The sequence below is a fragment of the Camarhynchus parvulus genome, chromosome 3, assembly GCF_901933205.1.
Source record: "Camarhynchus parvulus chromosome 3, STF_HiC, whole genome shotgun sequence".
NCBI classification, from domain to species: Eukaryota; Metazoa; Chordata; class Aves; order Passeriformes; family Thraupidae; genus Camarhynchus; species Camarhynchus parvulus.
In genome coordinates this window covers 41,523,281-41,543,800 of record NC_044573.1, presented here as the reverse complement: position 1 = coordinate 41,543,800, position 20,520 = coordinate 41,523,281, and the positions used below count along the sequence as shown (strand labels likewise).

Here is a 20,520-nt window from a genome sequence, read left to right as displayed (position 1 = left end):
TTTGCTCTCCTTCAGGACCAAAACTCCAGCTGCTCTAAATCTAAACACTGCTCAGGACATATGGCAACCAACAGCAAAATGAGTTCCAGTGAGCACTGGTGGGCCATATCCTTCCTGGGTATTCACACAGGCATTCAGCCAAAACAGTCATTTCACAATAAAATCTTTGGGCTAGAAACTACAGAATCCAGCAAAACCACTCAAAACAATTAGAGGGATTACTGCAGGTTGAAAAATACCATGTGCTTGGTCTGGTGAGCAGCACTGACTCAACAGAGCTGAAGGAGGTCTCTCTAGAGACCTGTATAGCACAAAGTATCAGCAATACAACTGTCTTCCATACATTTTTCCTCAACATGCCAAATCCTGGTCAGGGATTAAGCTGCTTTACACTTCTGATATGCAGCCATCAGAAGATCAGCAGTGCAATTCAACTCCAGGTGTACAGAGGGGTTTCTGGTACTCCCAGTACTGAGCTGCAGCACATGCTGGTGTTAATATCAGAAAGGTCAAACACTTTTCTGGTAAAAGATTTTTGTAGTTTACTGTTTTGTAAATATACAATAAAATAAAATGGCAACTGTGAGTTGTTGTTTGAACTCTTCGATTGTTTAGACATTCAAGAGAATTTTCTCATGAAAATCCAGCAGGGCTGAGGGAAGCTGATGGGAATTATCATTTAATACCCACAGCCTGTCTAGAAGACATCTGCTTGAAAGAGGCATTTTGACAGATCAAACCACAAAGTAAAGGTCATGTAGTACGGCAGAATGAGGCCTTTTGGTGCAGTGTTAACCTCAGAGGGTACCTAGATCCTCCCCATACATATCAGCTGGCCTACAAAGCTGTATCAATATCCCACTCCATGACGCGTCTCATCAGCTCTGTGGAAAGCAAGTAGGGTGACATCAAAACAGCACCAAGTGAGCGACACCACCAGATTCAACCTCCAAGTGGATCTGTCTCATGCAGTGTAGGGGAAGCTGCTGCCCTCTTCTTGTCATACAAGTCAGAGTGAACTTCCCAGAAAGGGACCAAACAATTTTTATTTTTCTTTTTAAACTAAATGCTTTTAATAGAAAACAAAATACAAAATAACTCTTTCCAGAAAGCAGAAATATTTAATCTCTCCAAATGACAAACTAGAACGTGCTTTTTCTGCAGATCCTTGTAAATGCTGATGATTTATCTCACAAAATGTTCATGAAACCGGTATTGCAACATTTGAGAAAAATCCAACACTGGCAGAGCTGCCTCTGTGTACACACAATAATTTAGTAATACTATTTTTTCCCATGTCATTTTGTGTGTTTCTCCTCATCCCCCTCTCCCTAGACTACCAACTTCCATTTATGGAAATCTTTCTGTGAGGTGCAGTGGTGGGTTGCCATGCCCTGTTTCCATTAGGAGTCCAAACTTGGCTGTTTCCATTCTATGGTGCCCTCCCTCCAGACAAGGCAAGTTGTTCATTATTCTTAAAGCCACCACTCTGTCCCCACTGTCCTCCCACCCTCAAAACACAGTGCAACCAGAGTCAGAAAATTTCCTAATTAATGGAACATAAATACACATAATCACAGCTAGTACCAGGAACCAAACCCAAACAACAATGCAGAGATGGGCCCCAACTGAGGTCAGATTTCCTTGCCCTTACTGAAAAAGAACAAGGGTATTTTCTACTTATTTAGTCCAAAATATTCTGGAAGTGCTATAGGGAGCTGAAATATTTAGGACTACTATCACTGTAGAAAATACATAATGTTCTTTTAATAGAAGGGTCTTAAAAATGCTGGTCCTCTGCAATACCAGGAAAGCAAAAGCAAAACAAAACAAAAACCACTGGGCCAGTAGTTCTCCACACACTCAAGCCAAATTAACAGTAGATAAGATGTGCCCATCAATCAATGAAGGATATTTAAGTGCAGGTCACCAGCTTATCTGGTTGGCAGTTTCACTTGTCTGGGCCAGGCTTTCAGTTTCCTCAAGTTACTGGATTTACTCCCCTTTTTCCCATTCCTAAAAGTACAAAATTAGAATGTGTATGTATTTTCATCAATCCTCCTTTTTTTCCTTATTTTGTTCAACAGCACAGGCATTTTTGTGACATCTTAAAGCATTTGCATCACCCTGAACAAGCCTTTCAAGGGGGCAGAGGAAGAGAAGTGTTTCACAGTCAGTAATCTCAGTTTGCAATGGACTCTGGCATACAAGACACCCACCCACTTCCCTAAGACAAAAAGCAAAATTAATGTTCCTGATTTTCTTGTGCAATTCCAGTCACTAGAAGAAGATTACAGGCCATAAACTGTACGCTCAGTACATTATTCATCTGTCCGGTATATACACCAACCAGTTCACTGGAAGACCCATCCGCAGGGGCGTTGCAGTACGTGTTCCGAATGTCCCAGACCCGAACTGAATTGTCCATTGACGCCGAAGCAATTAAACTACTGTCAGGGCTAAAAGTAAGGCTGGTTATGTTGTCTGTGTGCCCCCTCAGTTCTTTGTAAAGAGTTCCTGATGCCAAGTCCCACAGCTTCAGCCGCTGGTCTTCACCTGCCGATGCCAGGTACTTACCGTTGGGGGAAAAGGCGAGTGCCAGCACGGGGCCCCGGTGCCCAGTGAAAAGCCGCACTGAGTTGCCCTGCTGGGTGCTCCACAGGCGCACGGTTTTGTCCGTGGAGCCCGTGGCTAAGTAGTTGGAATTGGGGTGGAACTTGATGCAGTCCACATCCGCCAAATGGCCCGCGTATATTCGCAGCGGGTACGTCCGATCAAACGACCAGAGCCGGGCGGTGCGATCATGGGAACCGCTGGCAAAGTACAGGCTGCAGGGGCTAATATCCAAATCCCAGACAGGATAGGCATGTCCTTGGTACAACACAGTGTTTGTAAAGCTTCCGAGGTCCCAGTACCTGATGGACATGTCCTCAGAACAAGATAAGAGTCCTGAACTGTCTGAAAGGAACCTTGTGCTATACACAGGTCCACAGTGTCCTCTCAGGATCTTCATTTCTGTGCCTGCATTGTCATCCTCTTCCTCCTGGTCATGAAGAAAAAGAAACAAGGAAGGAAAGCATGTTTATCGGTTCAACAAATATAAAAACCTCCACTAGGAAATCAGGAGGGTGTTAATACAGAAGGAGTTAGATTATTTACTTTGGATGTGGCACAGTTTGTGCAACTCTGAGACACCAACATTGCTGGTACATTTGCTACAAGTGAATACTGAAAGAGATGGTGAGATAAGACTTTAATTCTGGTAGCCTTATGCTCAGTCCAGAAGGCATCCTAACCTGAGACTGCAGGCACAGAGGGGATAAATATTACATGACATTTTTCCTTTTGCTAAAATATGTTTTTAGCAAAACATATGCATAGTCTCTATCCACTTTACTACAAAAACATTTGGCTAAGATGTTCAAAGCAGATCTTGGCATCTACTCTTTTTGTGTGGTCACTGTTGGAAGTGAATCTCACAGTAGAGGGAAACAATCACAGATGTCTTAAACAAAAGACAGGAGATGGGAAGACAAAGCATATTTGACAAGCTGTCTGCTTAACCTTCTTTCTCAATCCCGCATGTGAACAGAAATGCAGCAAGGCTCTAACATCTATTTCTACCTCCAAGCTCCATCAGGATGCTTTCACATCCTCACCCTCCAAGAACCACCTTCGAGAATAGCAAATGTAGGCAGCTTATTTAGGCCAATGTATCTACTTTGGCATAGGAGAAGATGAATAATCACAAAAATGATGGCACTGGAAACCTTTCTATCCTGTTATTCTCTAATTCAAGTACCAGGACAGATAGTCAACAAGTAAAGACTTTTGTGTTTAAAGACTATTCAGTGAGCTGAGCTAAAGGAATCACCTGATGGATGGTAAGTCTCTAAAAGCCTACTCAGCTAGCACCTCTTGACACTCTAAGGCTACAGACTACACAGGTTTCAACAGATCTCAGAAGTGTCCTTGCCTGACAAGCAGGGTTCTCACTGACAGTACAAGATAATCCTTGCTTGGGGTACAACTGTGTAGTAGCTTGAGACCAGCCCTCCTCAGGGCTGTCAGGAAGACACTTTTCCTCAGTACCGAATCAGTAACACTCATTCACAGACAATCTCTGCACATCAAATTCAACACAACATCCTTTTGTTTGTGAGCAGCCCCTTTATCATTTATCATCTTGAACTGGCCCATTTCCTGCAGAGGGAGCACTTCCTGCCCTGAGAGGAAACCCAATTCCCCAGGGCTGCTGGATTGTTGACAACCAGCAGAAGCCAGAGCAGCAGAAGTCAGTGTGTTGTAAGCAGCTCTCTATCTCCCACACCCCCACCCCCGACACCTCAGGACCCACAGACAGTTTGGCTTCAGACTTAGCAATGGCCCAGAAAGTGCTTCTCCTCCAGTGGTTTCAAATTTCATGCTGGAGGTGAGCAAACTCTGACTTGGCTATCTCCTTGCCTTTCTCCATCTCAACAGCACAGTACGTAGTAGGCAGCAAGCCATCTTTAACAATGCTGCTTCTCCTCATAGTCAGTGCCCATGGGAGCTTTATGGTGGGGCTGGAAGCCAACTTCCTCTCTGCTATGGAAGTGAGGCAGAGAGAAACTGCAGGCTCTGGCATGCAAAGCACCATTCTTATTCAAATTGCTTTTCTACCTCACATAGAGCAAGGCTTACTGGAATCTACAGCATCTCTAGGCTGTGTTGCCACATTAAAGGAGAATGGCTGATACCTGCAGCATTTTGTACTATTTAATTATGACCATAAGACTCCTGAAAAGTTACCAGTGGAAGCCCATTCAAGTTGCCTGTATTGTACTACAGTTTCTGCAAATTTTGCAAGTCCTGGTACTTAATTTTGTGCATTCAAATACAAGGCTACATGGGCTGTCTGCAAGCACCTCCTCTTCCCTCTTCCATATTACTGTACCAGGAGACTTGACAACACCTTCTGCAGCGTTGAAACTCATACTCCTATATAGTCACAGGTAGCAAATCTTATCTTTCTGTTTGACACCCACTTAGCACAACTGCACACTCCTGTCACAGCTCACTGAAAACAGTACATCTATAATGCTTCTGAGTCACCACATTTTTCAGTTTCCTCCCTATCCAAGTTAGTCTGCTGACCAGATTAGCAAAGCAGCTGCAAGTGCAGCCACCAAGCCTCAAAAAGCAACAATGATAGCCTCAAAGAAAAACAAACCATAAGCTCACATTCCTCCCCTTTTTTTTCCTAACCAGTAACAGGTTTTCCTGGGCGCCATAATCTCTCTCATCCTGCAGTGCTCTAAAGATGCCAAAAGGAAGACCTCATATCTGCCTGTAGCAGGGAATGATGAAGAAGGATGGCACAATTTGCAGGACATTTTTTACTGCTGCTTCCAGAATTCCCTCCTATCTGCCATCAAGCAAGCATCATCCCCACTCATTATCACTTGAAGGACCACTGCCACTTAAAAGCAGAACCTTAGAAGCAGAGCTAAATGGGGTCAAGTCTTAGTCTTCACAGGATTTAAAGGCTGGCACTGTTGTGGCTTGGAACAGAGCATTATTTTCTGATGTTGATTTATGGAGTACCAGCAATGAGCATGGTAAAACTGCAAAGAGACAAACAATACTTTCATTTGTACAGCTACAAAACTCCATTTTTATACTGGACCCAAAGTTAGAGAGACTATAAAGTGGCATTTGTGAGATGCTACTATAAAGAAAACAGAATTACTGTATTCCAAAATAATAAGCCTCTCGTATTTGCAAGAAGCAAGATTACACTAGTGAAGTACACTGCAGCACGACACTGAGCAAAATTTAGTAAAACTACACCTAGAAGATGATTTTGACCTTTGTGACACAAAGGCTTCACATGGACTAGGAAAAATCTTGTTCTAACACATTTGCTAAGTCTCACCTTGGTTTACATATATATATATATACACACACACACTCCTTCACAAGAAGAATTAATAAACCCAACAGAGTAGCTTTAGTGCCACCCTGAACAACATTCACTGAAACTAGCATGATTTTAGACCTTTGTGACTGCATAAAAGGAAGGATCTGTTTCCTTGCAGAAAATTAAAAACCAGGCTGAAGACTACTTATTTAATGCATTACTATTTAAACACATTATCCAAAGCTAATTATAGAATACAGAAATCAACCAAACCAAATTTTAACATCCTCGCAAGTTATTCCATAGAACTCACAGAAGTAATGTCAAAGTGCATTCAGAATTTTTGTTCTTTGTCAAAGTCTGAGTCAGCTTTATCCCTGTGAATTGCTACTGATCAGACTGCAGTGACAATCTGAAATACAGCCCCTGCTCATACTGAGCTGCAGCCCAGTCAAGGTAGTCTGGTTGGTCTTGGTATCTGGCTTCCTCTCCCATGGAATCAAAGCAATTGCTGGCCTGTTCCCACCTGCAATGCTGTAGGTGCCTGTGTATTTCAACTTAGGGCTCCCAGTTAACTGAATTTATTTCCTTGTAGTCAAGGGGCTTTCATTTGCATTTGGTAACCAAACTTGTGTTGAGGCTGGTATTGGTATCCTCTCTGAACTCCTGCTCAGGTGACTGTTTTGTCAGTGGTGAAAATTATTCAGGGCAATGATGACTTTGATCTGTGCTGGTTTTTGACCAGTTTTTTGCTTCAGACCTGTGCACAAAACATCCAATAGCCACCAAAAGCTATTTGCATTCAGGATTCCATGAATTCCAGGATACCATGGCTGTCTCCTAATATGTGTACAATAAGCAAGTCTATGACTACATGCCAAAAAAAGCTAATACACATACTCCTGACAACCTGGCAATATCTAACTTTTCCACAGTCCAGAGCCAAAGAAGGTGACCTGCTGATTTACCAAATTTTCCTCTGTTGCAGGTGCTGACATTTGGCTTCTATGATGGGCAATACACAGTACATGCCCTATGAACTCTTGCAGTTTACAATGAAAATGAGCCCATAACTCTATTTTGGGCTAGTCTGACCTACTTATCTGCTCACTCTGCAAAAAGGGTTAACCTGGGAAATCCTGAACACGCTGCTGTGCTGTCTCACCTTGATGCTTGCCTCTTTTCTCAAGCTGTTTAACAAAGCAATCCCTAATCACAGATCCCTAAATACACCAAGCTCTCGGCACTCTTCCAAAATAAATAGAACCTTGCCATTAAGTATTTTTTAGAAGAAAAAATAGTGGAAAAAAGGGTGGCTCTCCTGCTAAACACTCAACACAAGAAGAAATAAGTTAGGTTTTTTTTTTAAGGAGAAGAGTGATTAAACAACAGAAGAGTCAAAATTTTGATCTCTAACCAGATATAAATTGCTACTTGGGCACTTCTGTGGAGAGGGGAGGAAAGGTGTGACTAGAAAGGAAAAAAGAAAAAAAAAGTCAAGCAGAAGATGCCACCTAGCATTGCATGTGAAGTAACGGTACACACATCCCTGTCCTCATCTCCAACACTCTGGAGTAGGAAGCCTCTAAAGTTTCTACACTTCAGAATCCTTAACAGGGACATTTTGCATAATTTTTCTATAACTCTTGACCTCTGGTAAATTAAGGTGACACACCTGAAATACAGTTTTGCACATAGGCATCTGATCAGACTTCTTTAGCTCTTTTCCTTACTTTGTCTATATTTTCCTCTTCCTGTGCATCTGCCCTTCTCTCCACCCTTCTGCCTGGCTTTTCTGAGCTACTTCTCATCCCAAAGAAGGCTCCATGCTTCTCAGGGAAGAGAGCCTACTCTAGTCACCTGTCCTTTCTGTGTTGCCTACCTACTGTCATCTGTTCAAGGACAGCTGGAGGAGGGGGACCAGCACCCAGGACTAACAAACTATGACCTAAGCACAGACTGATTGCACCTCCGTTTACCACTAACAACCACTGCAGGAAAGAACAAGGATGACAGTAAGTTATCAAATCTGTGCATCAAGGCAGGCAGGTTGTGCAACAGCCTCAGAGCTCCCTAACACATGACTACATACTCAACAATCCATGTTCAAAGCAGTCCAGTAGAAGGGGAAGAAGGGGGGAAAAAAGGGTATCCAAACCTCCTCATCCAGGATGTCACAAGCCAAATGGATGCGGGACACATCAACAAGGTGGGGCTCAGATTTCAACTTCCGGGAGCGCAGGCTCCACAGCTTCACACATGAATTATCGAACCCAGCAGCGAGCAGCTTGCTATTTGGTGAAATCTCTGCAGTGTTCAGCAACTGCTCTGTGTTATAGAAGGCATAGAAACAGATGGTGGTTAAGGAAGGGGGCCCGTCCTTGACACGTTTAATGCTGTCCTGCAGTAAATCCAGCGCTGCCTCATTCTGCAGAATGGAAGCTGGCACGTCGCTGGGTTCCAGGCCGTTGCTCTCGCTGCGTGAGGAGCTCCCGCCGGCATAGAGCTGGTAGTCAGTCCTCTTGGCAGGCTGCACATCCAGGTGAATGTGCAAGGTCAGGACTTTGCACAGGGCGTTGTTGTTGTCACTTTGGAGGTAGCGAAGAAGGTAGTTGTAGCTGTCCTCTTGAAGGCGGATGACATATTTGTTGTCCAGAAAAGCCCGGAGCTTCAAGTTGGACAGGATATCTTGAATAGTCATGGTAGTCTGCAACTGTTCAATGATATCCTTCTGGCTGGCATTCTGCAAGAACATGCCATGGAAGCGGCTGTAAAAACTGTCCACTGTGCTTTTTAGGCCATTCTGGACCATGTTCAGATGGAGGTAGACGAAGAGGGGATATAGAAGAGGCATCACTTCATGGCTGTGCTGAGAATCCGAATCTGTATTAAAAAAACAACAACAAACTTTGAGTGACTTTTCAAACTGCTTCCTACTGGGAATAAAATAGAGCAAGGATGACTACTGAGAAAGCCCTAACAGTGACACTGGAAAGCAAGCAAAGAGACATTTGTTGGCACATCTAAGCAAACTTCTTCTGTCACCTAAAGGAGGTACAATAGAGATTGCCACATCAGTGAGGTACCTTGTCAGAACAAAATGCAGATATTTCAAAACCGTTTTCAGGTATGGGACAACTAATAATATACCACCTCATAAAATACATGATAGTTGAATTTTCCCCATTTATTTCAAAAGAAAAAGCATGCTCTTTTTACTCTTTGTTTATTGTGATAAATGAACTTTAAAATGTATTAATTATATTTAAAAGAGTATTTTTAGTGTTTAAGCCACAATTATTTACCTAGCTTGTCTGGCCTGAGCTTTTTTTCTCTCAGCTTCAGTAAAACATGAGTGTGATGCTTTGGATGGAACTGATTTGTCTTCAGGGGAAAGGAAGCTACAGTTTCCAAAATGTACTGCAATATGCGGCGCTCCCGTTTTATTTCTGTGCCGGCTCATGTACATGCTTTTCTCTCTCTGCCAAGGCAAAGCCCAGCAGTAATTCCTAGTACACAGTGTAACAAACCCCGATTAGGCTGCGCTGTACCTTGCAAAGGCTGATCTGTGCAACAGCTCCACCCCTCCTTCCCCAGCTTCTCTGGGGCTGTTTGCCAGCTGCAGGGAGCTGTGAGGAGCAGAGCCTGCTGAACACCATAGCAACAAACAGGGCCACAATGAGTTACTACCACAGGACCAAATGGTCCGAATTACTGGAAAACAAATAGGCACTGCTGATCCTCAAACATTTGCTGATCCTCAAAATGCAAAAAGCATTGCTGCTTTTCAACATGCTCTTCCCTCCTGCCACTCACCAACGCATGATCTCTTTTCTCCCTTTCCATTAGGTTATTTTTCCTTTGTGTTGAGCACTCTTCCGGACTTTCTCTAGTCCATACTGTGCCTCTGCCTCATTTCTACAGGAGTAACTACAGAGTATGCATGGAGTGCAGTGTATGCATACATATTTGCATACTTGAGCATCACTCTTCTTCCTGTCCCACTGAAACTGGGCCAAAGCCAGTGAAAACAGTGGTCTGCATGTAGTAAAAGTTCTAAGCAGTCAGCAGGTCTCTTTTTTCTCCAGGTGCACTAGCCCAGAAATGAAACAAGAAGAAGGACCTCACTTTGCAGTAGGGGAAAAAGAGAAGAGATGGGAAGTTGGCAGAAAGAGGAACAAAGAAAATGTTCCCTAGGAACATATGAAGAGGTTACAGGAGCTGGGTATGTCTAGCCTGAAGAATAAGGGGGTGGGTATTCAACTGCTTGCCTTCAGTACCCAGTGGGGCACTATACAGGAAAAGGAGCCAGCTCTTCTCAGAGGTACTCAATGGAAGGACAACAGGCAAGCTGCTGCAAGGGAAATTCTCACTGAATTGCAGCAGGGCCACAGAGATGCACAGCAATCTCAAGAGTGTTTGATTTTCTAAATCTGACTGGAAAAGGTTCTGAGCAACCTGATCAAACACCCATCTTGCCCAGCTCTGAACAGGTGGTTGAACTAGAGACTGCTTAGTTAAGTTACTATGTCGCTATGCCCCTGCCCACTCCTCAGTGGGGCAGGCATCACAGAAATGGGAAGTGCCCTGCTGTGCCTTGTGGCTGGTTGGCAAGCTACTCCCGCGAACAAACAGAGGTAGTTCATCTGTGTAAGATATCAAACTAGAGCAAGAGGGACAAAAAAGATGAAAGCAGTCAGCATGAATACCAAAACCTAGCACTTCATCAAGCATTAAGCAAGCACTTCACCAAGCACTGAACAGAGCTATCATACTTCTAAAAATCTATTAAACCATAAGGATTTACTTCAAATTCTAAAGCACAAAGCTATTGAACTGCTGTAGATGACAAGGCTCCAAGAATTCACTATTTTCTGCCTTTGCCTTCCTGCTCCCTTCCCCTCCAAAACTATCAGAAATAATAATCCTGATGGTATGCACACTGGGATCAAATCCCTGCACTGGACAAATATTGTGTGTGACAACTTCACTTTCCTTGGTACTATTCTTTAAAAATTCTGTCTCCTTTCTTCTTCCCATGTTGGGGGCTTACAGAAGAAATAAAGACATTTCCAAGAATACTTGTTAAAAAAATTTATAGAATAATTATAAAAAAATTAAATAATTATTTGACTTCTGCATCATTATGGATTAAGAATTTTTTTACTTTGCTGTATTTCTTCAGTCTCAAAGCCAGTACAGCTAAATTTATGGGAACAAATTCTCCCTTAGAAATCCATACCATCATAAAAACAAGCCAATTATGGATAAAATTAAAAACCTTAAACTAAAATACAACAGAGAACTACAGTCTTTTCTCAGTTACTTGCCTTTCACATAAAACACTGATTTTCTTTCCTGTCCTATGTAAATATAGTGTTGTCTGAAGACCTACAAAGGGCAAGTGCTTGAACAAGAAAGGGCAAAGAGCCAGCCATCTACAAAATGCAAAGCTATTCAGCATATAGAAAACAACCAAAAAAAGAAAAATGAAATATTTCTATTTTAACTGAAATCTCAAAACTAGAAATCAAAACATTGTTAGAGACATGATTTCAAATTTTACTATATTGCCCTTTACTCATTGAAATGACAAAAAAAGTAATTTTTCTTCCATGTTTCCTGATTTACCTGTCAGAAAATTGCGTAATCGTCCAAACTGTACTTCATATTGCTGGGGCTCCGCCAGGCAGGGAGCTGCAGACACGACGTTGGCACAACCAGACTCAGATTGGACTGTGAAATAAAAAAAGCAAAACTTATATAAGGATTTAAGGATTTTTACATATGTGTCTGAGAACAAAGCTTCTCATAAAATCCAAGGTATGCAGCCACTCAGATGACATTTCATCTTTAAAACCATTCAGGTATGACATAGTCCAAAGCACCTAAACATGGCATTAACCACCTAGACAGATCATGAAGGAGAAAATACACTGAAAGCTAAAACCCATCCTAAAAATCTCAGCAACTCACCTGCTCCACCCAGAACACATTTTCAAGTTTTCAAATACAACCTTAAATTCCCAAGAAGTTCAGTGCAACAACCATCAGAGACCCCTTAGAAGTTTTACAACTGTGGTTTTACAACTTTACACTCAGAAAAGATGAGGAAAGCAACATACAACTTTCTCCAAAGTACAGTTTCTTTTTCAGTGAGTCCCATCAACCATCATGAACAGGTCTAAAATGACACTACTTCAGATTCTCAAATTTCTTGTCCCGGTCATTATAATTTACAACAAATTCTTATCATTTATTAAGTCTCACAGAGGTGGTGGAGAAAACACCGACTCTCTAAGCAAACACTTTGTATTTTTTAACCAAAATCTTCCCTCCTCCCGGAGGCTTTTAGGTTAAGGGGTAACTGACAACTGACCACAAACCCAGTTGTCACGGTCTCCTCAGACCATGCTAAACTCTTTTTCAGAACCAGATTCTGGAAAAAGTGGTTCTGAACTGTTTAGGAAGGGAATTGGCTTCTCCTTCTCTGGCACCAAACCTTTGCTGTTCTGCTAACAGCCTGGAATCCACGGGGGACTTCGTGCAAGTTTACAGACATGCATCAAGAAACCCCAGGCACATGCAAATGCCAGTGATTAGAAACCCAAGTTTTGCTGTTCTAAATAGAGCACAAGAGGGCAAGGAGTTTCACTATTTCCCTTTCAGTTTTTTTTTCTTCAAATCATAACTCTCGTCCCCACCAAACCCCCTATTTTTATTACTTTCACTTCAACTTATTTTGGTCTTCCTTGCCCTGCACCACTTTCCATCCTCTGCCCTTCTACTCCTGATTGACTGGGGGGCTTTTTGTTCCAGCATTTGGCTCATGCACAGAGGCACAAGTCTGACAGCCCTGGAAGTCTATAAACAACATTATCAAATGTTCACACGCTAGAGAGAGATAGGCCAGCCTCCAGCTCATCTCAATGCCTCTAATTAGAAAGAGATCAGCACATGGTACACAGGCAGCCTGCTGCCATTCTTCCCCCACTCCTCTCTCTCTTTCTGTCTGGTAAGACACAGGTTTACCTTCCTTCAGCTTATGTAAATACAGAAGGTATGTTTGGCAAGCTGAATTCAGCTCTTGAAACAGAGAGATGGGCTGAGCTCATCATCCACTCTTGGGGAAAAAAAAGAAAACCAAAACAAAACCAGATTCCAGCACCAATATGATATCATCTCTTAAATCAGTTCAGATATAAATGAATATAACTTGCTGAAAGGCACAGCTACACTGAGCTTTCTACAGCCTGAGTGCTTCAGAAACTCAAAGATGGTAAGAACTCCACGTTCACATACTGGTACTACTCAATACCTAAAGTAAAAGGTTCTGCTATTTGTATGTAAAATTGAATATGATCAATATTCAGCACGAGAAAGTAAATTGCACGTATGCACACACAGTAACTCTAGAATACTTCGTGACAGTTTCCAATGTCACCCATACAACTCTTCGTAAAAGCCAAGAAATACAGAAATATGAGGGCCTGTCTCTTATGCTGTCTATCACAGGATTACATGTAACAGTAACTCAACAGTAACTCAACTCTTCACAGAGATCTGGTGGCCTCATTTCGGCAGGAATGGCAATGGCCTGCCACTTTATTCGTGCTATGCAAGCACAACTCATTGGCCTAGACTTTATGAGATATTTTCTTCAGGGCACAACTTTTTCTGCATAAGCAACTTAATTCCAAAATTAAGGTGTACTTCATGCTTCAGAAGGTGGAGTATCATCTCTGACTATCTGTCCTGAAACAGTCTGACCGGGCAAACATTATGGTCTATGCTTTCAGTAATGATGCTAGAGCTCATTCCCATCCAGCAAATGCTAAATTAACCCTACATACCAGACAGTTCTAACAAATTCTAATTCTTTGCCTTCCCAAAACTTTAAACCAATGAGAACTGCAAAAAGGATCAAGAAGTCAACTGATTCCAAAACAAGAGTAAAATTTCATGCACATTTTCCACCTGGTAGAAGTAAAACACTAGCTAGGTTAATAAACCTACCATAGTTTCTTTTCCACCTTCCCCATTGGCCATAAGAATATCTATTGGAAATATCTGCTCCTCCAAATCCAGTAAGTGTGGCCAGCTATGCAACCTGATAGGAAATTCAAAGGAGCTCACTCCTAACTCAGGGATATGGACAGTACCCTCCTGGTCTTGTGAGTTAGCTACCAGCAGAATTGCTTCCAGCTAACACATGTGTTCCAGCTAAATATTGTGTAACAGCAACTGATTCCTATTTTAGGTGAGTATGATGATGTATAATTGTACATTATTTCAGACACTCATATGCGCTAACAGTGCTATGGGCAGTATTAGATGAACCTGTTCCTTGGTCACTCACTCTGTCCTCAGACATTGTTCTTGTTTTCTAGAGAAATATAGGATAATCACAAGGAAGCTCTGTGCTATATTTTACTGCAGATATAATCAGACAGAATTCTAGATAATCTCATCTGGGCTCCCTCTCCCACAGAAAAGGTTGTACCAGATCATCTTCTGAGGTTGCCTCCAAGTCTCCCATTCACACAGGCTAGTTAATTTAAAAGTCAAACAATAGAGCTGAACATAAAAAAAAAAAAACAACGTGAGCTTTGCAAAGGAAAAAGCAAAAACATCTTCAGAAAAACACATTTGATCACTTTCCCCAAAATAAAGCACTGCAGGCTTTGCAATCTGCTCAGTTTTTACTCAGTTTGCAAAACTAAAATGACTGCAGCAGAAAGTATTTTCAGCATCTGTTGTCAGATTAAGTAACAGGCTTGGGTTTACTTTTACAGACATTTTTCTAACAGCCACTGCTGGAACTGCAGAATGCTTACTGACAGCTCACTGCAAGTACATCTGACAAGTAGCAAGCAGCTGAACAGATGAGAGCAGCCCATTTTCAGTTCTAATGAAAACTGATTACTAAATTCTCAATGGCCATCTACAAAAACCATGCACTGGCAAGAGGATACAGATTGACATGAAATTTACTAATAATATTTTGTGATAGTTAAAAGGCAAAATGTAAACATACACTCATTCACACTCTTTATTGAATTTTTTTTCCTTGCATGAGGTGCCTGTGCTCATGCAAGGGCTTGTAATCCAGTTCATCTCCACTACTTCAGACACTTCTGTGTCCTCCTTATATGGCTGGTATCACATTCTGAGCACATTTTGACACTGACCTTTCTACCCACTTCTCACAAAAAAAATCTCCTATTGAAAAACAATTCAGCAGTTTACTTTGGTTTCATTCTTTCCCCATCTTCCCCAGTACTTTTTCAGGGATTGTAATAAACTTCTGATAGTTAGGCTGAAAAAAGCAAGGAAATGATAAGTACTATGACGTAAAGGTAAGGAATGCCTTTAAAGTATTTTACCTGTTCCTGCATCCAGTCTTATCTAACCACAAACACAGTTAAATAGCCACTAATATTTTGCCAAATTAAGTCATATTACAAGTAACTCCACCACTCCCCTTCGTCTGAGATACTGTCATAATCTAAGCAGTTTCATTGAGGGAAAAAAGTTTCTCCTTGCTTTTTTACCCAAAATGTCAGCCCAGTATTTTCTATTACTTTTACAAATAAATTTAATCTCTATAACATCCACATAGCTTTCATCCTTCCAATACTTCTGTGTGCTCAAGCAGCAGCAGAGTTTGTTGAAACAAAAATAATAATTACAATGACAACTGTTACAGACACAATTTGGAAAGCAAGCAGTGTGGCAGGATTCAGAAGTCTTTAAGAAAGAGAAGAAAGTTTATCTCCCTCCATGCCTTTTCTCATCCACTGAAGGTTTTGGGTTTTTTCCCCAAATGACAAGAGCAGATCTCTCATAACTACAAAGCTGACTATGCCAGAAAAAGACACAGCCCTATCACTTTAATTTCACATGATATAACTCTGCTGGAGTACAAAGGTACAACAGAATTTCCTGCTTGTACTTCCTTTCTCATCTAGGTTCTTCTCCCTTTCATTCCAAAGCACCACTACTCACCAGACTTCACATTATTTGGGATAAAACATATGCATTTTTCACTACCCTCACATGGTATTTCAGCCTGATGTTTCACTGACTATGAAGTCACCTTGTTACACTTCCACCCACATTTTCGGTCTTCCAAAGTTCATAATTCACACCAACTTAAGAATGAGACATTTCTTAATTTCAAAAGGAGAAATATCCACTTGTGCAGACAAATTCATATAGCTGCCAGCACATGTGCTCACAACTCTGCCAAGATGTAGTCATGGAAAATACGATAGGATTACCTGTGAGATTAGCTGCCATCTCTTCAGCAGTCTGACACAGCCTCAGCCCTTGTTTTAGGGGACCTTCCGAGTCCACATACTGACGGCGCTTGAGGTAGCAGGACACTGCCATCTGAATCTGCTCTGTGCGTACGCGTTTCATGACCTCAAAAGGAAAGAAAGAGGTGATGACACTCTTACAGGGCAACCTGAGATCAACTTAAGACTGTAGTTGCACTGATACTGAGAGAAAACAAACATCTCTGTGTTTTTGTTGCGGAGTTATGAAACAGAACCTTCAGGGATCTGCCTCTCAGTACTATGGCCCAGACATTTTGTAGATCCCTGAAGATATTCTGCTGCCTAATTCTACTGATTTCACAGAGGAATCAAAAATAGTTTTGAGGATTCTGGACTAAAACCGCAATGGTGAACTGAAGCATTTTTGTTAAAAACAGCTCATAAAAAGGGAATATCTCTCCTTCAGTTTTGACAGCAGCAGTTTGAGTAATCTTCAGTCATTTTCTGGTTCCTCTGCTCGATAACCAACAAAAAACTCCAGAAGATTCAGTGGAATGAGAAATTAACATACAAGGATGGAAATTCTGGAAACATAACGCTTTATATAGCAAATCTGTTTGGAGAGTCCAAGAAGCAAAAGCTTATTGGCTGAACTTAAAGATTAGAGCCAAAAGAGGGAAATTAAAAGCAGAGCCTTCTTTATCATCTGCCTTGACCTATCCAGGCTTCCCTCTTACAGAAGTTTGAAACAGAAATAATCTTTTGAAGGTTTTTTTTTTTTAATACATTTAGGAACCCATCCTCACAAACACCGCTTGGAAGTACCTCAAAATCAAAATGAGCCCAAGGCTACCTTTTAGCCCCTGGCTTGTAATAAAGGAACCTCAGTAAGATGAATGCTACAGCTCCCTTGCTATTTGCGTAGCCACTGACTGCACCAATCCTTCATAGTAGCCATCGACTTTACACACAAGTTTAGATAACCTGAAAGGCTTGAAATAAAGCACAACTAAGCCACAGGGGTTTTTTCCTACACCAGGTAAAGCCTGCCTGGAGATAGTTCAACACCTCACAGCCCCACTACCAATGGCATGAATGTTTCCTGAGTGCTAGTGCTTCCTGATTTGAGCAGCTAAATCTGATGAAACTCAACCTCTCTGATACAGACAAGGATGCTCTTCCTCCTTTTGTAAGAACCATTATTTCTAACAAAAGGACAGCTTTAAAAATACAAATGAGTTTTTTTTTCCTAATAAATGTACATGCACACTTTAGTGCTTATTCCACTTGTTAGAAAAATAACCATTCTGTGCAGTTAGGTACAAGTGGATGAGGATGCAAGATTCCAGCAACAGCTCACTTTCAATGGATATGTGGAATTGCAAATCCACACGCTCTGGTGAAAACCTTAAAAAGATTCTCATTTGTTCCTACAGGTTAAGTAACTGTTGAGCGTGGGGAAGGGGCATCAACAGGTGGGAGTTTTCAAAGCATTTTCAGATAGACCCATTAAAATAAAAAGTTTTCAACACCTTCTTTCACTGCAAAAGCAAACTTCCTTTTCATCTTCCCTGCAATTAAAGAAGTTAATTCTAAAGAAGACACTGTCTCAAGTGTAACACTTCTGCTGCACAAGACTGTAGCAAAGACAGAACTCTTACCAAGACCACCAAGCGGAATGGACCCAAGGATGGACCAGCAACATAGCACCCTCCTACAAAACACCCTTAACTAAGCTTCACAAGGTACTGCTACCATTCTGCATTTCAGCCAGCTGCAGGGACTCATGTGCAAGTGATTTGCCCAGGTCCACACCAAGGCATTTATGCAAAAACCGAGGTATTTATGCAATCTGTACAGTTTCTTGCTCCTCTGTGTACTCCCCCCTGCAGTCACAGTAGGGGATGTTAGCAGTACCTCAAGGAGATTTTTTTCCCTACTCCCAGGTGACACAACCCTTAAGGAAATGTGTCTTCATCAAGAAACACCCATTAGCATCAGAAACAGCAGTCACCCATACTCTAATTTCAGCTCTTTGCTTCTTCCTTCACTTTGCCTTTATACTTCACACGCAGCATTACAAAGAACAATGTCACTGAGGCAAGAAGAGCATTCAGGAGAAGTGCAAGAGCAAAACCAACGCTCCCACAAATATTCTTTATTGAGCCTTTTATCAAAATTAGAGTGTAACATAAAATAAACATAAGAATGGCCTCCCAAAATGCTGTCAGGCTGGTTCAAGATCCAAGCTACACCAATTCACAACAGGTCAATGATGCAGAATTTAAAGGCATAAAAGGACAAGCCTGCCATTTTTAACTTCCAATCAATTTTAAAATTCTAGCTCTCATAACTGAGGATAATCTCCAAAATATGTAATAAACTGAAAGCATATAGTGTTCCCTGTTCACAAAATGCATAAAGCTTGAAACAATTGTTCAGAAGTCCCAGTTGTCTCATTCTTCTCGAACAACCAAAGAGAATAATAGATACTAATGCTGCTAACTAATTTTACTGATAAGCAAAACAAGTAAGAAAGAAAGAAGATCACATTGTGAGAATGCAGAGCTACAATGCAGCATTTTCTGCAGTGTTCCAAACTGGAGCACTGATAAAAGGTTAAGGTAATTTTTTTTGAGGAACCAAAACTACTGAAAAAAAGAACAGAGCAGAGGCTAATAACACAAAACACATTGCAAATTCCTCCTTCCTGGAAAAGCTGGAAGTTAGTTGTGAACTAAGCATTGGGCCAAGGAAATTATTTTCCCGCCTATGCTACATTTCAGGTACAGGTTTAGGCAGATTCCACGGCCTTGAAATAATCCCAGTACAGACACACTAAAAAGAACTCAAAAACTAGCACTGGAAACACTGCTTTTAAAGACTCTGTATTCCTGTCCTGACACTGGGACAGCAGTCTCTTTCTTCCAACAGACTGAGGAAAGACCTGTGAGCATCAGAGAGCTAAGTTAAAAAACACCCAACCCCCAAATTAATAAAAGCATAAAACAATAGCATCTTTTGAATATTCTCTAATAAGAACTCTGTCTCCGGCCTCAGCTGTGAACAGCAAAGAGTAATCTTTTATCCTTTATCACTGCAGGTGAAATGTGGGGCCTACCAACAATAACAGGTCTCAATTTTTAATTTTGTGACATTAGGATAATCTGAAATTTACAAAATTTCAGAATAAACGAGATAAGGATAAACTGATATGGAGATAATGAACTAAAAGCCAGGGGATGTCGCACATGCAGCAGCTGCAATTCACAAAAACAGGCAAGTAAACATGACAAGTTGACTTGGAGAGCATGGTGGTGGCGCAAAATAGGAAAATAGGATCGCAGGAACTACGGAGAAGGCTTTTGCCTGAGCAGTGGCATTCATGCGAAGAGGCAGAGAGGGAACAGCTGTGATTTTAAAAGAGCATGAATCCATTTGCATTTGGACCGAGATCTGGCTCACCATCCACGAATGACGCTTTGCCAATTCCACATTGTTTTCCCCCGACCCCCCCGCGGCCCCAACTCGGTGCCAAGCAGCGCTTCACCGATGTCCTCGGCGGGACCTGCGGGACACGCTTTCCTCCAACCCACTTCACACCACCTCGGCTCGGGCTCCGCCACCGCCGGGCCCTTCCTGGGCCGAGCGGAGCCGCGGGACCGGCACTGCCGGCCTGTGGGCCCTGCCGGGGTCACCGGGGCCGGGAGCCCTGCGGGGCCCCGCGCCCGTCCTGGGGCTGCTCCGCGGGCCGAAGGGCGCTCGCTGAAGGGACGCCAAAGTTAAAGCCTTCTCCTGTCAATATTAAAAAAAAAAAAAAAAAAAAAAGGAAAAAAAAAAAGAAAAGGGAAGAGAGATGGCGCGATAAGAAGAGGCTTACTAAACCCACGCACTTTCCAAGGGAAAGAAGGATATCACGACCAGAGGCCCCCCGCGACCGCTGGGCGCAGGGCACGCGCCCGGCCCGTCCGCAGCCGGGGCTGCCCCAGGGCCGCGCCCGTGCCCGAGGTGCCCCCGCCGGCCTGCCGGGAGCTGCCGGGAGCCGCCGGCCGCGCCGGGCCTGCGGGCCTCCGCCACGAGGCGGCCCGCGGGACGCCCGGGCCCTGCTCCCGTCACCGGCCCCGCCCCCCGCGCCCCCCCGGCGGGCCCCGGGCCGCGGCCCCGGTTCGGTCCCCACTCACTGAGCATCGCAGGCGGCGGGAGGCGGCGGGAGGCAGGCGGGGGCCGGCGCGGCCGGGGGGCGCTGTCACTGCACCCAGCGGAGCCGGGCGCTGCCGGCGGGCGCGCCGCCGCTGCCGCCTCCCCTGCGGGCCGGTGCCGGTGGCGCGGCCGGTG

The 20,520-nt window shown here is 42.9% G+C and overlaps 1 protein-coding gene across 1 annotated transcript; it reads right to left on the bottom strand.

Moving 5' to 3' along the window:
- Positions 1-1,048: 1,048 nt before the first annotated feature.
- TAF5L (TATA-box binding protein associated factor 5 like) lies at positions 1,049-20,460 on the bottom strand. The gene is made up of 5 exons (XM_030946308.1): positions 20,367-20,460; positions 16,186-16,330; positions 11,534-11,638; positions 8,061-8,785; positions 1,049-3,043 (listed from the first exon to the last, which is right to left on the bottom strand). The coding sequence occupies exons 2-5, from the start codon at positions 16,325-16,327 to the stop codon at positions 2,246-2,248; spliced, it is 1,770 nt and encodes a 589-aa protein (XP_030802168.1). The 5' UTR covers positions 16,328-16,330; positions 20,367-20,460; the 3' UTR covers positions 1,049-2,245.
- Between the last annotated feature and the right edge of the window lie 60 nt (positions 20,461-20,520).

Coding starts and splice junctions, on each gene's coding strand:
- TAF5L (XM_030946308.1), bottom strand. CDS start 16,327: ATGAAACGCGTACGCACAGAGCAGATTCAGATGGCAGTGTCCTGCTAC. Junction 11,639..16,185: donor GATGGCAGCTAATCTCACAG/GTAATCCTATCG, acceptor TTTATTTCACAG/TCCAATCTGAGTCTGGTTGT. Junction 3,044..8,060: donor GTGACATCCTGGATGAGGAG/GTTTGGATACCC, acceptor CTTCATGACCAG/GAGGAAGAGGATGACAATGC.